Genomic DNA, 25,593 nt, shown 5'->3' with positions numbered 1-25,593 from the left:
TCAGTTGACAGAAAAAAGAAAAAAAAAGGAAAAAAAAGGCCCACCTTCCAGTCTGCAAATGTGGCCGTTAACCCGCAAGCATGTGTTGTCCTCCTGCAATTTTGCCTGACAGAGACAACATGAGCAGAACCAAGGCTCTTGTCTCCATTTCTGCCCTACACATAACACACTGTTACCATGGCAACCAACCTGGTGCAGACCTGAAACAAAGTTGTTTTCTCAAAAACTATTCAACAGGATAACGTAGATTTTTGCTCTGGATGTTAACAATACTTTCGGAAATGGGCTCTAAGTGGAAGCTCTCTATTTCCTCCTCCTCGCAGCCTGAAGGAAACACTATCTTTGGGGCAGTTTGAAGTGGTTTAATTGAATGGACGTTTTTTTTTTATTTCCTTAGTTTGGTTTGGAGAGGAGAGGAAATGCCAATTAAGCTTGAATGTGGACCAAACAACGGCTCCCCAGCAGCCAGGCAGTCATGCATATAATCAAGCTGACATTTCCCCATGTTTCTCCAAAAACATTTATAAACATCAGAAGGGATGACCACTTTTTGCTTTCCGTTTTATGGAATTGAAATGTCCAACTGAGATCAATAATGTTGCAAGCTTTGATTATCAATCTTTAAATGTAATTGGACAATTTAAATTTAAGTTTGTAGCAATTTTTGCCATTGTTAAATGTTTGTAATAGAAGAGGCGGAAATAACAATTGTCGGATAAATCACAAGTCTGCACCACCAAATGTTTCCAGCAATAAAGTATTCAAGTAAAACAAGTGTACTCTTATATGTAGAAAATATTTCATGACATAGAACCCAGCCAAACTATAAAAAATGCATTGCAAGATGTTAAAAATACATAGGGAAATATTTTTTCTCCTGTAAGGTTGGCTTTTTGGATGTACGAGGTTCTTGCAGGACACTAGTTTATTGTTTAGTGGTGTAAAACAAAGTGGAGTAAATGATAACCTGCAACAAAGTAACAACTGCACCGCCTGGATCAAATCAGATGTTCGGCTGGTGAGAAAGCCTCATAAACTAAACCCTAAAAATGGATTATGTTGCACACGTCCCAGATTCTATTTCCTGCCAAATGAATTGAATTGTTCAGTTGAATTTATTGTCCCTCAATTCTCTTTCTTATACACACACACACACACACACACACACACAGAATCACACTAAATCTATAACTGACCTCTCACACACTCGTACAGTCCAGGCAGCGATGATCCACAGAGAGATGCTGAAGACCAGCAGCACCGTCCCGGGGCAGATAGTCATGAGAGTCTTCATCACAAACCGTGTGTTAAAGTGCACCTGAAATACATAAACAGACAGGCATGTATGTACACACACACACACACACACACACACACACACACAATATACAGTAGGTATGCTAATATCTAACCATGTATCACACATTTTACTAGTGTTACTAGTGCAGAGTTTTTGGATCCTCATCCTCATACGCTGGTTTCCCAAACAGACATGACTTTTTACTAATTAGCACTTTCAAGCAGCACTTGCTGGCAGCAGCACTCGGAGAATCTCCACTGTAATTGGTGTCTAGATCGGGACTCGCTCTATGACTAGGTCAAGCTGTACAGTGTCTTTGAGTAATTGGCCCATTCCAATGTAGTTTTTATCCGTGGTTCATATGTCAATAAGAGGCAGGCCATCAATGTCTGATAGATGGATCAGCTGAGAGCAGCGTTTGAGCCCTGGAAGGGTTAAGCAGCAGATAAATGAGTTGTCATGTTGGAGCTGCACTTCTATGGCAGCTTCACCTCCTCTCTCCCTCATTGTAGCCTGAGGGACAGAATAGTGCTATCGCAGATACACTCGCAACCTGCTAAATTACTCATCTAAAATCTACTCCATCTCTCTCTCTCTCTGCCTCCTCTCTCCCTTTGCCAGCTACTCTCCTCATAGTTTGCATATTTCCATAACACACTAGGTCTCTCCTTCCTTTTCTATAATAATGTTTATAATTTACAGTCATTACTAGCCTGGCGCCAATCATTTATTGTATGTCTTGTACACATTTTTCCACACTTGTACTACGATCTCATTCTAGTTCTTTCTTTTCATGCCCCATTTGAGCCGTATGCAATATCTTGTTCCCATTTCACGCTTCCATCTCATATTGCATTATGAAAGATCCACCATAGCTTAAATCTAAGTCTCTACGCATAGTGATAGAAAACGGAGAGGAAGGGGATTTGAACTGATAGATGAAGAGAGACAGGGTGACTGCAAGGACAAAGCTGAGGAGAGGACTTGAGATAGAGTTAGAGAGATGCAGGACAAGGATCAAAGGGGCAGCATGGACACAGATTTAATTTGAAGGAGAGAGCTCTTGACCTTATTACCTTTACTCCCTCGCCTCCTTCCCAGTAAACCTCCGACAACCACACACCCTTGCACACATGCATAATGTACCAAGGGTGGAAGTAACTAATTACATTTACTCACGCTACTGTAAATGAGTAGCTTTTTTGTGTACTTGCACTTTTTTGAGTAGTTTTTAAAGTCAGCAATTTTATTTTTACTGAAGTATTGACGTACTTTACTTCACTACATATTAAATCACATCCATTATAGAGTACAAATTTTGTGGCTCTCCATAAGCAATGGAAACTGGACAGCTGCAAACTGGCCAATTGTGGAGCCATTCACAGTGAACGGTCAGTCGCAAAGAAGGGAAGAGTAATCTGGCCTTTATTCATGCACTTTATTTTGTAATATCCAATTTTTCCAGTTAAAAGAATCAAGTTTGAACTCTATCCTCTTGTCCTTTCAGAATGCATGGGAAAGATCACATCTAACAACATTCTCTTTTCTAAAAATTAACTCAGTAACTTTTACTCTGAGTACATTTTAAAAGAGCTACTTTTTACTTTTACTCAAGTAGATTTTTACACTAATACTTTTACTTCTACTTAAGTAAAATGTCAGTAAAGTAACAGTACTTCTTCTTGAGTAGGATGTTTTAGTACTCTTTCCAACACTGTACTGTACAAACACACACACACACACAAATCCTTATCGTCCACACCTTATTAAGGGCGCCTATACTCCTGGAGGAGGCGTCGGTGAAGAGCTTGCTGTGCAGCAGCATGACCCTGGCGATGAGGTAGAGGCGCAGGAACATGGGCACGCTCAGCACCATGTCCAGGTCGGCCTCGGCCTGCGACGGGGCGTAGGAGAAGGCCAGCCGCGCCCGCCACTGAAACTTAAAGTCCCCCGGCACCGGATGCACCGCAGACACCAGCAACTCCAGAGCGATCAGCAGCACCCGCTCCATCGTCATGGCGATGCGCCAGTCATCTGCCCCATTGTCAATGACGAACAGCTGAGGAGAGAGGAAGGACGGGAGGAGGATTAAGAGATGTGTAGTTGTAAAACTTTTCATCATGACCCTCTGTGCTGACTGAGTCCAGCTGTCGGTACAGCTGATTGATCTGATGGATAAGAGGAGCCAGTGGCAATCTAGAGACTCTTTCCTGATATGTGAAGCACAGTCTGTCAAATCAGTAATATATTCTAAACCCACACTGCATCTTGGCTTGTTTTCAGATGATCTACAGTTCTTATCTTGCTCAAATTAAAAGGTGCCAAGCCATCTGGTGCGCAGGCTCTTAGGCAAAATAAGTTCATAATTATCACAATCACAACATTGCTCTGAAAGACCATTATGCCGGTGTTTCTGCCAGCCTTATGAGCACACGCCTAATGATGTCACTTTAATTGCCGTTTTTTCCCCCTTATGTTGATGTTGTTTGTGTTCTTAATTGCTGTGGTTACTCTTGATATTGTCGCCGAGGCCGTTGTTATAAGGAAGTGCTAAGAGCAGGTTTCATTACAGGGGCCCTCCTCCAGACTCCGCTGACAGGAATAGGGGGGTTGGAGGGTGCGAGGTGGGGTGTGGGGAGCGGAGCCGAGGAGAGGAGGCGGTGGAAAGAGATGGATGAAGCACAGAGGAAATGGAGAGATAAAGATAGTTAAGGGGAAGTGCAGTAAGGTAAAGGAGACGATGAGGAAGGAAAAGGCGTACATATGGCGAGACAAAGAAGAGAAAGAGAGAAGCGACAAAAAGGGAAACAGGGAATAGTAGAGGAAAGGAGGAAGTCCCCTGCTGTAAATAAGCAGCGTTTAGCAGACGCAGCACTGCCTAGAGACATAGGCAGTGCTAACAACTGCTCTTACCACATGATTCATCTCAAGGGCTTTTAGCCCACACAAACATTTATTTAGGAAAACAAAACAAATACAATAACAGGTCAAATGTCAGCACAAGCAGTCATGACAGCCACTCTGTGCTGTAGGCAACTGGTCATTGTCATGATGAAGGCAAAGATTTGTGCTACCAATGCCTTGCCGATTTCCCAACCACCTGTGGATATTTCTAGTACAACATGTTGCAGAGAAACTCAGACTGCATATTTCATCATCATCTATATGTAGCACAGCAGGATGTATGTATTTTCCTTGTTCTACCCTTGTGATATGTGTGTGTGCATATGTACGCGCACGCCTGAGTCATTGTGTAAGCTATCATTTGAACTCAGGGTCAAACGCTAGCTGTGTTTCTTTAATGATTTCAGTGAGCGTGTGTGCGTTTGTGTGTGTTTGCATGTGTGCGTGTACTGTACATGTGTGTATTTGTGTATGCCTGAGTGAGTTTGAGAGAGAGTGTGCAGATCCAGCCTCGTCATGGTGACTGTTGCCAAGGCGACAACATCAAAGACCAGCCAAGCTTAATTAGGATCCCCAGTGAGAGAGAACGAGCAGGAGAAAGAGGGAGAGAGAGAGAGAGAGATAGAGAGAGTCAGAGAGAGAGAGACGCAGTGAGAGACGAGGCAAGACAAAAAAGAAAAGAGATATAGGAACAGAAGGAGAGGGTAAGAGAGAGGTGTGTGTGTGAGAGAGTGGAGAGGTAAAGAGAGGAAAAACGGAAAGAGGTTGTCTAACAGTCATGTTCTCTGCAGAGGCTTGCTTGCCCAGGCATATGTGTGTGCGTGTGTGTGTGTGTGTGTGTGTGTGTGTGTGTGTGTGTGTGTGTGTGTGTGTGTGTGTGTGTGTGTGTGTGTGTGTGTGTGCTACAGACAAGGGCTCAAACATAATGTACACCCATTCACACTTACAGAACATTGCTTTTTGTCTGCAAACCCGTCGTCATTCACTCTAGTTTTCTCCCAGTGTGTGTGTGACAGTGCCACTCCATCAGCCTTCTCTCTCTCTCTCTCTCTCTCTGGTTTTCTCACATTTTTCACTCCCCCCTTCTCTCTCTGAATGACATCTCTCCAAATCAAAACAGAGGTGATCCAGTTTCTTGCCATTGGAGGAAATGACCGTCTCTCCCTCCCCTCCCTCCCAGTCCTTCCTCCGCCCTCAAGCCCCTCCACCCTCCTCTCCTCTCCTCTCCTGCCCTGTCCTCCCTCGCTCTCCTGCTGTCGGTCTTTTCCTGGCTAAATCGCCATGAGGAAGGGCTAAATAATTAAATTCCATTAGGAAAGTAATCTGTCAATGGGAGTGAGTGAGTGCCACTGCCCCAACATGAACAGGAGGAGGGGAGCAGTGGGAAGAGGAAAGGTAGGCAGAGAGGGACAGAAAGAGTGAGCAGGTAGGGATTGTGTGTGTGTGTGTGTGTGTGTGAGAGAGAGCGAGAGAGAGAGAGAGTCCAAACACAAAACTGTCATCTCTGTTGGGAATAAACCAGGGAGGAAGGTTAGAGAACGGCAAAGCTAAATAAATTGGGACATAAACAACAAGCCCATAGGGGATGGTGGACAAGATTATGGAAAGGTCGTGTTTCTTTTGTTAGTTCTTTCATTTCAGTGCAACTACAGTCTGATTCGCTGCTTCGGCTCACTGCTGTCTGAACCTGCCATGTTGCAGCAAATGAAACAAAACATGGCATCGCAGGAGGGAGGGTAAGGGACAAGGGAAGGCAAAGGAAAGAGGACAGGACAGGACAGAAGGAGGGGGGTGAGGGAACAAAATGAGAGAGCAAAATAAAGAACAGGCCGGTGGGAAGGAAGGAAGGAGGGAGGCGAAAAGGGAGAAATGTGTGAAAATGACAGCGCCAAAGATAGGTTGTCTCTTCACAGGTGAAGGTGTGAGCTGTGAGAGGACACAGTCCACCCCCAGTCATCCCCCTCCACATCTGCACCCTGCCGGAGGAGTTTGCCACCCCTCCATCTTCCCCATTCAACCATTTATTCATCCATCCATCCATCCATCCATCCCTCAACCCCTTCCAGCCCCCGAGGCCATCGGACCTCGGTAATCGTGTTAAGTCCCTGACGGCAGATGTCTCTCATCACGGAACCAGACGCAGCGCTGGCCAGACTCTGCCAAGCGAGCTCAGACTCATACATACAGAGGCACACACACACACACACACACACACACACACACACACACACACACGCACACATTCACACGGCCCTGTCACATGGAAAACACAATCTCCACAGAGCTAGACACAGGCAAATGAGCCTCAAGTCACCATTTCCCATGGGAGGGAGAGAGCCTAAACCTCAGGCTGGGACAGAGACAGCCCTAATCACTGCAGGAGACGGTGACAGAGTGAGCACAAAACACATGAGAGCACGCACGCATACTTTTACACACATACTTACACCTCTGGGAAACGTTTGGGTGCTACAGCATGGAAATCCCTTGAACAGACAGAAAATAACTGGGGTGAGCCAAACACACACACACACACACACACCGACACACACACAGAAGCACAAATGCACATACCCAGACCTACGCGAACATGCAGGAGAGCGGATGACACGCTTTCCTCGACTGTAATTTCAGCTCTGAGGGAACACCCCTATGGTTGTTCCTTCGCAGCTGAGGGAGATAGAGAGAAGAAACGCAGGGGGGAAAGTGACATGGAGGTGAAGAGGAAGTGCTGGAAAGTGTGAGAGATGAGTGGAGGGGAAAGGGTCACACCGTCGTAACGTGTGCAGGGCGCGATGTTTCCGAGTTTGTCACTAGAACGTCTGAAAGATGCTGCTGGGAGGCGGTGAAGAAAGGATTCCACCAGCAGTGTTGTCACTATGAGAGCAGGAATTTAACTCTCAACACCTTCATTCAGTACAAATATAAAAGACAAGCTCTATTACTGAAATCACCAGAAGCTAACAGAACAGACGAGACACAAATGCCATCTGACAATCAACATTTCCTGGCAATAAGTGGGCGAAATGCTCCTTCCATGTCTGAAGTCTACGGAGAAATCTACGGCTTCCTTCGCTCTCATTCCCGCTTCCATTATGGTTCCCAGTGCGGATGTACATCCTCCATCTGCAGAACATGACATCATGAGCTGACCGTCCAAGCATTACATATTTCAATGCTGCATGCCAACCACAAGACAGCCATTGTTCACTTTATTCTCCTAATGCCATCTGCCTGCTTTTGAGTAGCTTTGAGTGCCAAACCTCTGTCTTCTTGATCAATGGACTGTTTCTGAAATGCTGCAAAAGTAACTGTGTTGCCCAAGGAGGAACACAGTTCACTAACGCTCAAAGTGCACTAATGCACTGCAGAAATATCCCTTTCTCACCCTCTCTCCCAGACTTTCTATTTGATTAATTTCAACGACAATTCAATTTTGCCTTTCAAGTCTGGATTTCTTGCACGTTTATAAGCCAAAACGAATCATTTCATTGAGGAGTATTTTAGCTTGAGTAGAGTGTTTCTTGTTGCTGGCTATGAAAAAGTTTGTGTGTGTGTGTGCGTGTGTGTGGGCCCCTCCACCCTTTTGCCTAAGAAGAGAAGGCCATTGATGAGCTGGCAGTTAGTGAGTCACACAACAGACTCAAGCTTCAAATACACACACATGTACTCACACACGCACACACGCACACACACACACACGCACACACCTCAAACCCTGGATGTTATATGAAACATGAAACATAGGGTGCAAGCTTCCTAAATTCCATGCAGACTTTCTGAGTTATTAAGCAGCAATTTAGCCTCATCTCAGTCCCATGAATCATTCATTTTCATTTTCACTTCTATTTTCTCATTAAGCACATGACCATTTGGATTTTGTGATTCATGGGATAGGAACAGCTGTCTTTAGGGCAGCTTAGCTTGATTCATCATTGACTGGACCAATGATATTTCAGGCCTCAGTCTACATCATTTCTGACCAAGTGCACTCAAGTGTGTTCACGTTAACTCAGACTAATGGTGTCCGGTCCACAGATTGGTTAGTCGATCACAACACTCGATGGCTGTGTGCTCAAATTGGCTCCTCAGTGTAAATCCAAACAGTTACGTGGTTAATGAGCAAATACAAGTGAGACAAAAACAAGTGACGGTGGTGGGTAGTAATCCCAATTGAATTTCTAATAATATTGTCTAATCTGTATCTGTATAGCACTTTTCAAAACACAGCTACAAAGCAAATAAAGAAAAGGATTAACAAAGAAGACAAAAAACAAGGACAAAATCAACAGTAAAAAGTAAAAGCAATGTAAGAAATGCAAGAAACATAAGCACAACACATAAAGGGAGGCCAATGACAATTTAGAAAAGATCATTACATAAAAGGAAGTTAATACAAGTGAGTTTTAAGAAGTGATTTAAAAGCCTCAGCACCTCAGGCAGGTCTAGAAGCCCTGATGGCCTGCTAACCTCTTGTTTTCAATCTTATTCAGAAAATTCAGACCTGATTCAGAAAATGAACTGTACTGACTGAACAGTGTTCCATTTATAAATGCTGAAATGATTTATTCCAGACCAGTTTCAAATGAACCAGTGCAGCTTTTTCACCTTGGCAGAGCCACCAGGGTCCTGCGATGGCCACACCTTGTCCAGTCCTGTGCTTTTATGCAAATTACTTAACGCTGCAGAGCTGCAAATAACGCACTAGACACTCCAGTGATCATCTGCAAGTATTTGAGACATGCTTATTTTTGCCAAGGTTCAAAATATTGTCAGGACAAAGAAAGGCTTATTTCGCTCTTTAAATGTGGAAGGGAAAGTGAACAGAAAAAGGAGAACAGAAAAAGGAAATCTTGAGAAAGCATCACTCAAATTTTCGTACTTACTAGACTTTCAGTTGTTCTCCGGAACATGTGCACTTTAGTTTTATTATGATTATTGTCATTTTATTGAATGCATGCCACAGATTACAGAACCACTTTTGCTTTTCTGTAGGCTAATGCTGTCAAAATGTGGACTTGAATAAAGCACAGCAAATATCCATTAAAGCACATTGTACATTAAAAAACATGAAAACATTTAGAATTCTTTAAAGAAAATAATAACCGTGCATTAATCATGAAATGTGAATAGCTGTAAATTTATCACAATGTCAAAAATCTGGACCTTTGTTATCTGTAAAATTTTAAAATCAATTCTGAAATAGGTAAATAGGTAACCAATGTAAAGATGCCAAAACTGATGATATGTTCATTTTGCTACAGTAGGAATCCTAGCTGCTGCATCTTGTACAAGCTTGAGATGAAAGAGGGACATTTGAGATTAGCTTGCGAAGGATGTGAGAACAACTGTGAGAACATGAGTTACTCCAAATTAGTGTGAGACAGACAAATAGGTGCTAAATTGTCAAAATTTTGGTAAGATTTAGCCCCATACAAGCTGTCCAGCAAAAATGTTGGAACATGAGGAAGGAGAGTGAAAAGCAAACATCCATGTTTTTTCTCAGCAAATATCTCACTGTAAAAGGATTTGGAAAGTTTGGCAAAAGGGCAATTTTATGCTCCGTTGGTTTAAGGACACAGTAAAAAAATCTCTTGTGCTTTCCATCCTTAGATTAGCAAACCTAAACTAATTAATGAATATGAGAGTCGAAAAAGCTTTTTGCAAAAAAAACCAACAAAAACAAAAACTTGCATTCAGTCCTTTTTTTTTGAAAAACAAGAGTATTTTAACTTTCCACCAGTTTGTTAGATTAAAAATTATATAAAAGAAACACACAGGGTGTCCTTGTGGCTCAGTTGACTAAGCATACCACATAACTGCAATGTTCTCGGTTCAAATCAAACCTTTGTCTCATGTCCCCTCTCTCTTCCATCTTTCCTGTCTTTCTTCAATATAAACTATCGAATAAAGCAGAAAAGGCATTAAAAAAAGGCATAAGAAAAACACAGTTCCCTTCTGTGCCACCAGTATTAAGCTGCACAGTAACAATCTTTCCTCATGTTCCATCCTGGGTATGTTTGCATTTGTTTTATGAGTATACAGAGCCCAATCATCTCTCTTTATATGTTGTTCCATAGTACCAAGGAAAAAAATTAATACAGGTAATAAGGACTTCGAATGCAGTAAATAAAATTTATAATGCGATGATTCATCTGCGATGATTACTGATGAAGTGCAGTCTAGTGTAGATTGATTGTTTCTCCTTGTTTCATGCTGAGTGCTCGTGGTTTGGGCTGTCCCCTGACTGATCAGAGGAGACAGTGGAGATGGGGAGAAAGGGGGAGAAGGAGGAGAGAAACATCCAAAAGAGAGGGGGGTAGGGGAAAGGAGTGAGAGAGGAATGAGGCAGAGAAACACAGAGGAAAAGGGGTCAGGCAGGGTTTGTAGAAAGTAGGTAAGTAAGTAGAAAGGAGTGTAAAAAGGGGACAAGAAGAAAGGGTGAAAAACAAGGGGTTCTCAGAAGGAGAGAAATACAGGGAGTAGGTGAGAGGTGGACATGCAGAGTAACAAGGCGGGAGAGGAATAAGGAAGAGAGGATGTGAAACAAAATTGAATTGAGCCCCGATGGAGGAGAAGAGAGACGGATCTAATCTGATAAAGACAGGGAAGCAGAGGGAGAGAGAGAAAGAAAAAGAGACGGGGTTGATGGTGATAAACAAAAAGTGTCGAAGGATAAAAGACACGAGGAGAGAGAAAAATGGAGAGCAGTGAGAGAGAGAGAGAGACAGAGACAGAGAGAGAGAGAGAGAGGGAGAAAGAGAGAGAGAGAGCGGGAGAAGGTATAAATGCCAGCTACCCCCGATAACATCACTCTGATCTCCTGCGACTCTGCCTCTCCAACCTTCTGTGTGCCTGTACGTATATATATGTGTGCGTGTGCGTGTGTGTGTGTGTGTGTGTGTGTGTGTGTGTGTGTGTGTGTGTGTGCGTGCGCGTGTAATATCCTGTTACATGCTGGGCAAAATGCTCCAGCAGAGTGTGTCATAATCTGAGAATGAGATCTTTATTGAACAATGCCTTTCATTTTGCACGGCATCACTTCTCATGGTTTGTGTGTGTGTGTGCGTGCGAGCGTGTGTGTGCGTGTGTGTGTGTGTGTGTGCGTGTATATTTGAATAAGCACATGCAAAGATAAACCCAGAGACAAACTGGCACGCTTCTTATACTGCTCATGCATGTAGGCAAACAGGCTCGGTGCTAGCAGGCAGGTACCTAATTAATTGAATGTGCATGTGATGACATATATAAATGTATGTGCATGTACAAACACACACACACACACACACACACACTGCGCAAGAAGCGGTGTGGTCCCTTTGTACTTAATGGTTTCAAGCTGTGAGCTACTGCAGGGTTAAAATGCTGATAAAATGTCACCATCCTCGCCCAGCAAAGAGTTATTAGAGAAAGTGATTTGGGGATAAATCCCAACCTCACCATCACCTCCCCCACCCTTCCACAGTTCCCACCCAAACCCTCACACCACCCTCCCCAAACTCCTAACTTCATTTAATCAAAAGGAATTATTTCTCAAAGAGATTAACAGAAGACCATTTTATCTCTCTCTATCTCTCTCTCTCTCTCTCTCTCAGTCTGCCGTACAGTAGCTGCTCTCTCTCTCTCCAGCTCTCCTGTTGGCATTAGCGTGCCTGTCACGTGCAGCAGCCACAGTGTGCGTGGGTGGATGACTGACTCCGTATGTGAATGCGAGTGTGACATCAAACTTGTGAGAAGAAACAAGGGCCCTTTTATCAATGAGTGCTTTACCGTCACACACACACACACGAAAACGCACTCGCACGCACCGACACGTGAGTGAGCATACATCGGGTCGCTCCCTCCGCCGTGAATCTCAATACACAGCGGCTGCCTATTACAGAATGATTACCAGTCTATCGGCCCCGGTGTATGACAGTGAATAAGCTACGGCCATCCAGTTATCGATCCGGAGACGGAGAGCCCCAACTTCAGAGTAGAATGCATCAGAATCCCCATCAGAATCCCATTGGAACTTTAATTGACATTTCCAGCAACAACTGAGCTATGACGCAATGGGAGAAAAAAAAATAATAATAAAAAAAACAACATTAAACTAATATGTGGTTAGATTGATGAGGGCGACTCCGTGGTTTAGCTGGTGGGAGTAATAGCTGGTGTGGGGGCGCTCATTGGGTCTGATTCCCGCAAGGCTCCCATAAATAGTCAATGTGCATCGATTGCAAATGGCTTCAGATGAAAGCCCCGGCTAAATGACCATGGTGCCATTATATTAGTGTAATGACAAACACCAAAACAGATATCATGAAGCATGAAAGCATTTCTGATTGATTGTTTCGGCCTTACAAGAAAGAGATTGGGGCTGTGTGTGTGAGTGTGTGTGCCTGTGTGCTTCTGCGTATGCGTGTGTGTGTGTGTGTGTGTGTGTGTTTAATCCTCTCTCCATCTTTTGAATGACAGGATGGTTAGTGGCTGAGTGTGTATTTAACATTCAGTGTGTATCCACTCGATGCAAAGCCAGGCTGACTCTGTCCTCAACCCCCGCTTAGACACTCATTAATGTCATTAATTGGCCGGAGCGGACACACACCTGGGCCCCCCGGTCCGGATCAGGAGCCTGTCAGACAACAACATGATGTGTATGCGGTGGACAGAGCTCAGATGTGCCTTGAGGTTTCGCTCACATTTTAAGAAAACCGCCGCTCTTCATAAAGGCATGTGCCAAATTTGTTAAAATTTAATTAAGTACACTTGAAAACACACTCGCCTCCTGGAAGTTACTGACATTACAGCTTCTGTCCAGCAGCACTTTGTGTTTGGTGGTGTTCTTTGATGATCTCACAGGGCTTCTTCTGTGTGTGTGTGTGTGTGTGTGTGTGTGTGTGTGTGTGTGCGTGTGTGTGTGTGTGCGTATGAATGTGTTTCTATGTCTGTACGTCTATGCATGAATTCCCATTGTGTGTGCTTGTGTATGTGCACCTATGTGTGTGCGCCTGTGTGTATGTGTGTGTGTATGTTTGTGTGTATGTGCCTGTGTGTGTGTGTGTGTGTGCCTGTATGCCTGTGTGTGTGTGTGTGTGTGTGTGTATGTGCCTGTGTGTATGTGTTTGTGTTTATGTAAATGTGCCTGTGTGCATGTGTGTGTTTGTGTGTATGTGCCTGTGCGTGTTTGTTTGCATGTATGTGTGTGTGTATGTGTGTGTGTGTGTGTGTGTGTGTGTGTGTGTGTGTGTGTGTGTGTGTGTGTGCGTGCGTGTGTGTGTGCGTGTGTGTGTGTTACCTGTACTTCCCGTGCGTGGTAGGCTATGATGAGGCCCAGCAGTATGACTGTGGACAGGCTGATCAGACACTTCAAGGCCAGAGAATACATGGAGCTCTGGGGAGAGAGAAGGAGGACACACACACACACACACCGTTAAGAAGATGCTACACACACATCTACACAAGTACTGACCCACACATAGGCACATTTCAGTCCTACCCCAGATTTAACTCTGATGGCTATTTTAATATTTGAAGTAAGGCGATGCAAAACAGTGATGAAAGTACACACAGATCTTTGGACAGAACTAAGAGTTTCCCATAGTTCATGTTTTGTCACAAGCCTGGTCTAATTTGGAGCGAGTCCCAGACATCAGACCATGCAATCTGTCACGCCTCTGCTAACATGGCATGTGTGCCATAGCGGTACTCCCTTAGCATACACAATAAGAGAGTCCCTGTGACAAAACTAACATTTACAAAACAGACTTACAAACGCTGAAGTGGAACGGAAGCATCGCAGCCGTCAATATCACTCTGCAGTCCAGCTTTAAATCCTCTGCTTGTCTGGTTTCATAGGCCTCATAATCAATGCACTGGGGAACTCCCAATCAATACAACTCATAGCACTTCAGTGGCTTCTTTAACCCCCTCACCTCACACACTTGTAGCACAGCAAAGTGTATTGGAGATATAAACATAGGCGCCCGCACACCTGATCCACATTAGCAAATATAGGTGGAAGATGAGGGAGGAGGTGTGACAGAAGAAAAAAAATCATACAGAATTACATTGTGTGTGTGCGTGTGTGTGTGTGTGTGTGTGTGTGTGTGTGTGTCTGTGTGTGTGTGTGTCTGCTGCATACATAATAACCAGTATGAATAATTTGGAGCTGTGAGAGGGTTTGAGGACAGGACACATCAATCCCCTTGACCATCACAGACAACAGTTGTGACCCTCAAGGTATATGTGTGTGTGTGTGTGTGTGTGTGTGTGTGTGTGTGTCAGAGTCAACATGCAGCATTTGTGTGAGTGTATTGTTTGTTCTCTTTATGTTATTTGTTCTCCCGTGAGTGTGTCTGATATATTTTTGATTGGAAACAGTGTGCTGAATGAACGAATTAGTTGTTATTTTAGGTGCGAAAGCAGTATTAAAGGGAAAAGGTTTTTTTAATTTGACATGCAAAAAAAAAAATGCAAAAAATGCTGCAAAAATGTAAAAAAAGAAAAAAAAGAAAAGCAAAGGCAAAGAAAGTTTAAGCAAACAAGTCATCTCATCAGGCTATCATCAGTGCTTTTGATGGTATATGCTTTTTAGCCAACATACCCACAGTAATCATTAAAGCCTTAGGCAAAAGAGGCGCAGTATCAAACGTCTTTATGGATACCCATCCTGCGTTGGCTGGTAGGATACTATTAAACATTCAAAACACTGATAAGAGAACCTACAACAGAACCACATAAACCTCAGATAAACCAATATTCTTTCAGCCAGTCAGTGTACTGGGTTTCAATGGAGTGTTTTAGTGATTAAATGCTGTTTCAAAACTTTTCCACCCTGACAAGATGAAAACGGTCAAATTTAATGATACTGAACTTCAATATTGATGATACTTAACAACAAAAAGCAGCTATCTGTTAGCCTCTGAAGCGTCAGTATTTACATTTGTCTTTGTTCAGTTTTGAAATAATTAATTTTGAAATTTTTGCTGCTTCATAGGTCTGGTACGTGGACATTCTGGCATTTTAACTGGATTATTCAATTTGTGGGCAGGACCTTGGTGATGATGATCAAACAACAAGAAAGAAGAACCTCCGGAAGCAATAGCAGATGATGTTATACTGATGTTATCATCTATCTGTGGTGTTCAACACCTTCCAGGAGTCAGTGCTTAATTTGTGCTGGATCCTGCCGGCAGGAGCCGGCACCTCGCGGTTTTGGACGACCTGCATATCTATTTGCATGGACCCGGCACCTGGTGGCATGAAACTTTTTTTTTTTTTTTTGTCTGCCAATGTAATACTCCCAATAGTTGACTCTTCTTTCCTTTCCCCTCCTTTCCAAAAACCTGTCTCATTTCCATATGAAGACAGGTGATTACCCTATTAGAAAGTAACAACAAGTGCATAGTAATCACGTCACACGAGTGAGCTGCTCTGCAGAGTGTGTTATGGTAAACTTCAGACAGCGTCGGCTAAAAGTTAAATTTGCTGTCCATATGTCCGCTGTGTGGACTATTTTGGAAAATTAGACAAGGTAAGCATGATTTTTTTTTGTTTATAAACGTGTTAGCATATTCTGTAATTTATTAGGTCTCTGCTGGGACAATCAAAATTCATATTTGCATAGATGACTGCGAAACAGACATTTTTTGGAGTGTGGACCTGTAAGTCCCACAGTTAAATATGCGGGCAATTGCGCATGTTATGTTGAGTGTCCAGAAATAATTTGGTAATAACATGAGAATTGGTTGACGTGAAGGGCTGTAAGCCACATCACTGTGGGCATTTCAAAACCAGCGTAGTCCAGCTGAGTGTCGCATTTAGGCCGACTTCTAGCTGCATCACGACACGTTTTATTGCATTATTTGCTGACATTGTTTCCTACATTCAAAATCGATATCCTATGAAAGTATTTGTATTGAATATTGATGCTTAACTACTTGAACCAGAATTTCTCTGGTAAATGGTTGAAGCCATTGCAGTTTCCTTTATGTATGATTAGGATGTCTCATAGTAGCCTATGTGGGCATCTTTATGTTGTGCACATTGCAGTTATATCTTTAGTCTACTACTTGAAGGGCAGGTTTGTAAAAATGAGCATTATGTAGCCTATGCAATAATCAAATATTGCTATAGGTCCCCAGTAGTCGGAGCTCTAAGGTCATATAGTCGGTCATTTAGTAATGTTTAGGCTAGGTTAGGTCTACAGTAAGCTATATGGCTGTACTGAGCACCACCGTGCCTCCAATGCACTTGTTGTCTTGATATGCTCCGGAACCTTTTGGTGTTCCGGGACCTCATCATTTACAAATTAAGCACTGCCAGGAGTTACTTTGTGATGAAGTCTTGTAATTTACCATTTTGTCGTATCCACTTTCCCTTTGCCTGCCTTGTTTACTTCTACTTAAGTTAGTGATTTCCAACATTTACCAGAATGCCTTTGGACAAATCCCAGAGAACAGCTGTGACTGTTTAGCTGTGACTGGAGTACATGTACATGTGACAGGAGTAAAGTTAGCTTGATATTGGATATTCTGTGGATATTCATTTTTCCACCTTCAGTAACTTCTAAAGCAAACAAGTAAAAGCACATTAATGAATATATTTGTGATTACTGGGAGAAATTTGAGAAAATATTTTGCAACCTCTTGTTCATATGGGAAAACAAGCTACTGAAATTTTAATGTAGATTGTCTAAAAGCATTCTGGGAAATGTTGGAAATCACTCACTGAAGTGGACAAGGCCGGTTGAGGGAGTGTGACAAAATGTTAATTTACGACTAAATAACCCCTTATGCAAAATGCAACATGTCTTGTGGTTGCACTGCAGTGTGATCTACTGAGGCTGCTGTGGTCGGAGAAATCTCTTCCTTTCCTGTATGATTGTTGCTGAACGTTGCTGGTAAATAGTGAGTCTTGAAAGAAGCCCTCGCTCTTTGATTCTGAGGGACTGACACCAAAGCCTGATGTTTACCATTGATGTTTTAGATCACTCAATTTCTTTCTGCTATCAAACTCCATTGTAGCTGCACTGGAAATATCTTGACGTGACATGATATCTGGCTAGTTATTCATGGGAATAAGAAAAATACACCACCAAACAACAAAATGGACCCAGGAAGGCAAGGAGCATAGCCAATCACCACCACGTCTCCTTCTGTTTTGGGTTTGTGGAAGCCATTACAAAGCTATATTACACTGTCCTATGTTTATGCGTATTATCATCACCTCCCTTACTTTGATTGGTCAGGGACAACATCATTCTAGGACTGGAACATCTTGGGTTGGAGGGGGAATCAAATCACCGCTCGCGTACACGCCTCTATATATGGACGTTTCCTCTAGACCTATGAAGTGCCAAAACTTTCCCCAAGATAGACGTAGTTAATGAGTGGAAACTAATAAAAAAACACCAAGGAATGACGCATGTAAATACTGGGGCTTCAGAGGGCTGGGACTAGCTATCAGCAGCTTCAATCCAAAAATATCACCTTCAAAAACCTTCAAAAACCATATTAGTCAAACTTTAGTACGCATATGCATTCACAAACTCGAATCAGGTTCAAACAAAAAGCTTTGATTGACTCCTTTTCCAAGCCCGAGAAATAAAACTAGCTGCATTCAGCGCTTTGGTTTCGAAAAAGCCACACTATCTAAACTGATTCATTTGTCTACATCAGCTCGGGGATATTGTTTTGAACTGCAGAATATAATAGCTCTATCAATCATCTCATCACATAAAGAAAAACAAAATACAAAATGCAATTTCTTTTCAGCATCACCAGGGTCACACAGTGAACACAGCCTATTCTCTTCTTCAAGAGTTGAATCAACCCATCTTGAGACTGCAGCGTCTCTTTCACCCTTTCAGAAGGATGTTATTTAGGGTTCATCACCAAACACTCTCTTAATCTGAGTGTGCATTCTGAGTTTGGGTTTAGCCACATATTACTCAGCCTTTCCTTCTTCAGGCTGTTAAGCAGATTCTTTTTGATCACAGCTACATTGTGTTTTAGGTTCATGAATATATATTGCAAGTCAGCCTCCTTGAAAATTGAGTGTGTTAGTGTGTTATTGTGTCTATTTAGGTCTCTGTAGATGCTTCACGGCCTTAATGGCATTAATTCGTCCTCGCACGTACGCTCAGAGACACACACACACACACACACACACACACACACACACACACACACACCCTGTCTAGTTCGTTAATCCTCACTGACACCCCCCTCAGTTGAGTATTCCTTTTTCCTATAATTATCAGAATCTGGAGGGATTGGCTATGAGACTAGATGCCCTTTCCACCATTTACATAACATCACACACACACACACACACACACACACACACACACACACAGAAAGGAGGAGTGCATTAAACTAGTGTCGGTCATTTGTTGCTCATATCAGTGTGGTTATGGGCCACTGCACAGCTTTCAGAAAATAACATCTAGGTTTGGCTCTCCATTTATTTCCTCTATCAGCTTGCCCCAAGCTCTTGTTGTCTTTTTGTCTTTATTTCTGTAATCGTCTCTCTCTCTCTCTCTCTCTCTCTCCTGTCTGTCTCTCTCTTCTGCTAACATCTCATTTCTACTCAATGAAGCACACTAGGTGCAGAGGAAGCTGACATTGCTGCGGGAATGGAAAAAAAATGCAGATTTCTATCAGATTCATGCTTCTATCAGCAGTGTATCACAATTGCAGTGGATCCGTTCAAACACACTGTCATACCGGTAAGCTTAAATTTGATTTGGCTTGGATTCAATAGAGGCTTTACCTCCCGTCTCCCTCCCTCCCATCTCACCTCTCTGTCTGTGTTTACCTCCACCCGTCTGCTGGCCATTCAGCTTTCCTCAGTTCTGTCCATCACGTTGTCAACAAGTATTTTGTTTCTGCCCGTTTCCACTTTGATGACTCCGTCTGTGTATGTTAGTGGATGTGTGAGGGAGATGTGTATGTGTGCGCATGTTTACCCCCAATTTATTTCTGCTTCACTGTATATATGTGTGCATGTGTGTGTGTGTTTCTTTCTGTCTTTCTTTTTGTCTATCTGTGACCGTGTACGAGTGTGTGATTAGTGCATATTGATCAGTGGCTGGGCGGACAGCATGCAGAGATAATGAGCTGTTTGAGCTTCTTTACTTCAATCAGCATTCTCTCCCTCTCTCTCTCTCTCTCTCTCATACACACACACACACACACACGCACACACAAAGCCAGGTACCTAGATAAGGGTTATCCCAAAATGCCCCCACCTCCCCCTTATTTAAACAGGAGCAGATACAGACACGAAAACAAATGCACATCACAGACAAGCACATTACACTCATAGTGATAAGTCATTTACTATATGTGTTGTTAATGAATATGTATGTGTGTGTGTGTGTGTATGTGTGTGTGTGTGTGTGTGTGTGTGTAATGAGTTGGCCCTGGGGGTCTCTCCCTGTCAGAGCGGTGCTTTCTTGCAATCAGTCTCCAGGGAAACAGGCACTAGACAGAGGAACGATGTCACCTTACCAGGATACACGCACACAGACACACACACACACACACACACACACACAAACATACACACACTTGATTGCACAATGGCACACGCCTTTACGGCCCTATACACTCAATTAAACCCAGACAAAGGGAGACGTGGACACACACTCAAACACACACACACACACAAGCAGGTGCATCCATGTGTAATATGACAGAGCAGAATACAAAGGTATACACTCAAGGTGTATACACAGAGGAGCCGACATATACTCAGTGACGTGAATGTTTACGTTACCAGCGGCTGATGCAAGTCTTCTCACACACCCATGTGTGCCCACACCTGCCCACTCACAACATACACACACACACACACACACACACACAGAAGGTAGCATAGCCATGTTAGACTGAATGAAATATATTTGTATCAGTTAGTAGCAAGGCCTATGGGACCCACTATCCCGTAGAAGCCTGTGATCTAGAAGATGAAGAGAGAGTGGAGTGGAGGAAGAGAGCAGGAGGAGGGGGGGGGGGGGGGGGGGGGGCACAGCAGAAGTGCTGAGATGGCTGATGGCTCCTTTAGAGAATATGGTGGCAGTAGGTGGGTTTAATTCCCTGATGATCCTCATGTACTGTCTGAATACCAGCATGCAGCCACTGTAAGTGGCCTTGCAGAGAAAGGTCTGGAAAGGTCTCCTACTAAATGTCTGTGAGAAATGTCATCTCAGTGGAGAGGGGAGCGAGGGCGGGGGAGAGATGGAGGTAGTGTGCCGGGACTTGAGGAGATGGTGTTAGCCTGCTGAGATGGCAATGACCCCCTTGGGGAAATGAAGATGTATTTAAGACTCACCAAGAAAGGAACATAAACAGTCAACGAGACGAGGGAGGAAGGAAGGAAGGAAGGAAGGAAGGAAGGAAGGAAGGAAGGAAGGGTAATCAACATGGGCCCCTGCTGAGAAACAGACATGCTAACACATGATACCCCATCCTTTGTCTCTCTCTCTCATACAAACACACACACACACACACAAGGTACAAACACCCATCTGTATGTCGAGGCGTCAAGTGTGTCTATTGACAGTGTGACAGGTGAAGTTGACAACAGCTGTGCTTTCCCTCAGAATAGCTATGTTCCATCACAGGCCTAAAACGTGGCGTGGAGCGGCGGCCCCGAGGGGCCACATGGGCCTGCATGAAATGATCTATTGATCTGACGGTGACAGGCCACATGCTAAGGTCCCAGGTGCCTCAGTTATTCTCAGATAGAGACACATGTTTGACCAGGACCCTCCTTAACCTACTCCTCATAAAATCAATAATAGAAGCTCATAAAAGTGTTTTTGGGTGGGAACTGTCCTAACTGCTGTTAACATAAGGTGTCAAGGCCCTGGGTCACGCAATGACAGTTATCTAATGGAGCTGAGCAAGAACAGATATAAATACAATATGATACTTAACACTCTAAAGATGTACGGTGTGGAAGATGTTCTTAAAACAGGTCTCGGTCTCAAGATAAATTATGATAGCAATTTGAAGCCTTGGTGTTGCCAAGTTTCGGACCCCATTTGTCTTGGATGGCTTTTGTATGAAGACTCGCATTTCTGCCTGAGAGACCAAATTAAATTATTTCAGATTCATGAATTATTTCATAATCCAATATTCTCTCTGCATAATCTAGCTGGGCTCAACAATTCTTATTGGACATTCGCAAGAATTTACTGCCACTGTCTAGAGCGCTGAATATCATTATCATAATATTCAAAGTTTTTCACATTATTATGGTTTTATCTCAACTTATTGGTCTCAGATGTGGCCTTGATCATGGACTTGGTCTTGTCTTGAACTTGATTATAACTCCGGATACAGACCATAATGCATCGAATGGAAAATCTTGCCTTGTATTGCATTAAAGCCACAGTACATGCACTGACATGGTTTGAAATCCATTTCTGCACATGAATATACATACACTTACTGACTGTACATATAGTCGCTCACACAGTTATGAACAGCATGTCCTTCTCTGTCAACCCCCCCCACCCTATTCAGTTCCATTCTTATTCTTCATCTCTATTTTTGGCAGCAAGATACAGCAGCTGGACCTGCTGAAAAAAGTACAGGAACGTTTGGTAGACGCGCACACACACACACACACACACACACACACACACACACACACACGCATACTGTAGACATTTAGTCTATGGCCTTTGCTCAAAGACACAAAGTCTTAAAAAGCTGTGAATAGGACATGGATATATAGAGTGCAAATGACACTGAGAGAAAGAGAAGATATCTATATATATATTTTCAATACTGAAAAATGATCTGGACCTATTCAGTTTCCTTATTAGCTTTCACACCACCTCTTCTCAATGACAGCTGTCAATAAACAGCACACAATACAGCGCTTCTGAAGGGCAGCATCCATTTTCAGTGTGTACGTTTGTACTGTATGTGCGTGCGGGGGTGGAGAGTGCATGTGTGGGTCGTCTATCGATAAATAATCAATAGACGAAATCATTCAAGGCTTCCCCCCATAGACTTGTTTTAAAGGACTGCATGGACCTCTTCACTTCTCCCCGTCCCCCCCTCCATCTCCCGCTCCATCTCTCTTTCATCCTCATGATCTCTGTCCATTTTTCATAACAACCAGCAGGCTTCTTTCTACCTCAATTACCTAAGTGAGGGCTTGAACTGTCTGATGGAATTCCAGTATCTGTTGGAGTCAAACCAAATCCGTAATCATAAAAAAAAAAAATCCAACTTAGCACTCAGCATTTTAAAATGAATTTTGATCAGGCTGTGCTGATGCAAATTTAGCTCCCTGGCTTAAAACTCATTCTAAAAAATGCACAAGCCTAAAAGGAACAAAAACTACACAATATTTGGCGGTCTTTTACACACAATCCGTTCATTCTACCTCAACTTAGACTTCCCATTCTTAATTGTAATCTTAATGAGCATAGACATATCATTGGAGTAAGCACCAGTGACACATAGCGGTGTCCCTGATCTGATCCACGACGGTTATAATTGACAGACAATGTTGTCTGATTCATAGAGAGGAGGACTGCATCGGTTGTAGCCTAAGAACCTAAATCAGGCTTTTCATTATCGCCTCTCTTTTTTTCTCTCCTTTTACAGCCTTTCATTTCTCTCCCAGCCGTTTCTCTCTTCCGATCACACTCCCCCAGTTTGACGCCCACTGAAAGAGCAGAGGAGCAGAGGGAGAGAGAGGGTGAGGGGAAAAAAGAAAGAAAGAAAGCAAAATAAAAAAGACAGACATGGAGTTGAAATAGAAAGAGACAGATAGAGAGAGAGAGCATAAAAAGTGTAGACAGTCTCCTTTGGGGGGATGAATGAAAGAAATGAAGAAAAGAGAGGAAGAAAGACCAAGAGAAATCTAGGAGAGGGAGAAATTCAAACCATGAATTTTCATTAAAAAAAAGAGACAGCGTCTCTGAAACGGTGATCCTCAGAAAGAAGGAGCAATGTGTGGGAGACAGATGCAAAGGAAAAAAGGAGCTAAGTCACTGGAATAAAACAGAATGACGACAAGAACACACAGACAGACAGGGACCCAGCATCAGTCTCCAGAAAGAGAGAGAGAGAGAGAGACACACCCAGCTGGCTGCCCTATTCTAATAGGCTACCTGTAAATGTGTGCACTCTTCCGGTCTTTCCTCACATGATCAGTGATCCATATATGACAAGCTGGATAAGTGGAAGTAATGTTTCCACCTTATTAGCCAAAGAAAACCAACCCTCTGTGATATGTCACTGCTTCCAGACCGAAAGAAAGGATGGAAGGAGGGGGAGAAAAAGTAGTATTACATCAGAAAGGTGAGTACAACATGCTCCAGGGCTCCCTTGGACCTTCGACCACAGCATGCACACACACACACACACACACACACACACAACCAAAATAAACAGACAATAGCAGCCAGGGGCCGATTCAGCTTATTACACTCCCCATTACACAGACAAATGAGATCCTGGCCTCCTCCTGATAATCTGCCCCCCATGTCCTTTGTATCGTTGCATTACATCACCCACAAGCAGCCTCTGCCAAGCCTAGCTGTTACAGTACACAACCCTCCTACGACACGGGCACCGCGCTGGTCGGATTTAGTGGGGCGTAGCAATCAGGAATTCGGTTATTAACTGATAAAAGCTAACCCCGGCCCAGCAGCCATGATGCAGCCACTGACCCGTCCATAACAGCCAGCTGCATAACCGTCAGATACCTGCACTGTGTCTGAAAGCCTAGAATGATAGTTATGGAAGAACTGTCAGGAACTGTCTGAGTTGGACACGTGGATGTCATGTGTCATCGGCCCCTCCCTTCTCCTCACCTTGTTGTACACGCCCCAGGACAGCTCCGTCTCGATCACCATGACGACGATGCCAAACATCCCGAAGATGAGGGCGTAGTCGCTCAGCCTCTTCCTCTTCTCGAAGAGCGCCCTGCGGTGGCCCAGTTTGTAACCAATGTTTTGGTTCTTCCGTTTGGGGGCCTTGGAGGTGCTGCCCCTGGCCCCGGTGCCCGCGACCCCCGACCCGCTCTGCCTGCTGCCGCCCCCCGCCCCCACGCCCCCTGACCCGCTCAGCGCCCGCCTGCTCTCCACCAGCGCGTGGTTCTGGTGGTAGATGGACATCTGGTTGGACGTGGAGTCGGTGATGTCATACCCCCTGGCGTACGGCGAGTCTTCTTTGGATGAAATCACGATCTCTGGAGGGTTCTGGATCGGGGGTTGATGGGTAGAAGACTGGGCCACTAAGGAGGTAGGAGGGGCTTCTCGCTCCCGGTCTCGCCCCCCGGCGGCTGTTGCCCCGGCAACAGCTGAAACGCCACCCTCTTTGGTTTCGCTGCTGCTATCGGATTCGATGAGGTTTCTGCGTGAGGCGCTGAGGCGGCTCAGCGGCTTCATGACCCCTCCTGTGTACTTACAGGAGCTCATGGCGATCTCCGTGAAGGGGTTACTGTCCCTACGGTGAACCAGAGGGCTGGCCTGTCTGTGTTTGCAGCCCCTCTCTCGCTCCCTCTCTCTATCCCTGTCCCGGTCCCGCTCTCGGTCCCTCTCTCGCTCCATGGACGGTGAGTGGGATGAGTAGAAGAGGGCGTTGTAGACGGGGGAGTTGTCCCCGCTCAGGCTGTGCTGGGAGCCCAGGCAGGAGGAGAGCGGGGTGCTGGTGGGGTGCAGGGCGTTGGGGATGGGAGGGGGCAGAGGTTGTGCTCCAGAGGAGGACAGGGGCAGCTTGGGGAGCGACGCCGGAGGCAAGCTGGGCGTGGTGGGGGACGGGGACGGGGTGCTGCCGTTCAGACGGTCCAGGCTGGATCCTCCCATGTGGTTGGAGTGGTTTGATCCTGGATAGTTGCCAGTAATGGAGGGATGGGGCATGCTGCCTAGGGGAAGAGGGAAGCGCTGGTCCTCATCCTCGCTCCCTCCCAGCAGAGCCAGGCTCAGAGAGGGGGGAGGCTCCATGGTCAGGGCTGCGATGGCCACGCACCTGTCTTCACACCAACACGAACACACAGAGGGAAGAGAAGAACTGTAAAGACAGCCACAAGAGAAAAATGGAAGAGCCGAAAGAGAGTCTAGTTATCATGAGGTAGTAATGAAGACAGGAAGAGAGAGAGAGGGAGATGAAGGGAGGGGTAGGGGAGTATTGTGATGGATAATGTTAAGTTAAAACAATTGAGAATAGAATTAACTACAAAAAACGAGGGAGGATGAACGTATGTGACAAAGAGGGGCAACATAGTGAAGAAAAGTGGCCATAATTGGAGAATATGTTAATTCTTGAGTCACATTTGAGTCAACTCTCCAGTCAGCCTCAATCGCTCTCGCTCTTTCTCTCTCCGCCTCTCTCTCTCTCTCTCTCACTCTCACTCACTCTCCCAGTGTC

The 25,593-nt window shown here is 44.3% G+C and overlaps 1 protein-coding gene across 1 annotated transcript in view; it reads right to left on the bottom strand.

The window, feature by feature from the left end:
• kcnn3 (potassium intermediate/small conductance calcium-activated channel, subfamily N, member 3) overlaps window positions 1-25,169 on the bottom strand; it is a gene marked incomplete at its 3' end in the record, with an annotated part of 25,345 nt that extends 176 nt beyond the window's left edge. The window contains exons 1-4 of the mRNA XM_071512913.1: window positions 24,039-25,169; window positions 13,485-13,580; window positions 3,063-3,359; window positions 1,197-1,318 (exon numbers count right to left, since the gene is read on the bottom strand). Coding sequence (XP_071369014.1) covers window positions 1,197-1,318; window positions 3,063-3,359; window positions 13,485-13,580; window positions 24,039-25,169 — 1,646 coding nt within the window. The remainder of the gene's footprint in view (window positions 1-1,196; window positions 1,319-3,062; window positions 3,360-13,484; window positions 13,581-24,038) is intronic.
• Window positions 25,170-25,593: the final 424 nt, after the last annotated feature.

The sequence above is a fragment of the Centroberyx affinis genome, unplaced genomic scaffold (genome assembly GCF_046629955.1).
Source record: "Centroberyx affinis isolate AG114_WGS23_722 - 3 ecotype Tasmania unplaced genomic scaffold, CSIRO-AGI_Caff_v1 ptg006633l_1, whole genome shotgun sequence".
Lineage (NCBI taxonomy): Eukaryota > Metazoa > Chordata > Actinopteri > Beryciformes > Berycidae > Centroberyx > Centroberyx affinis.
Note: the sequence above shows the minus strand (reverse complement) of the source record. Positions and strands in the feature narration are given on the sequence as shown.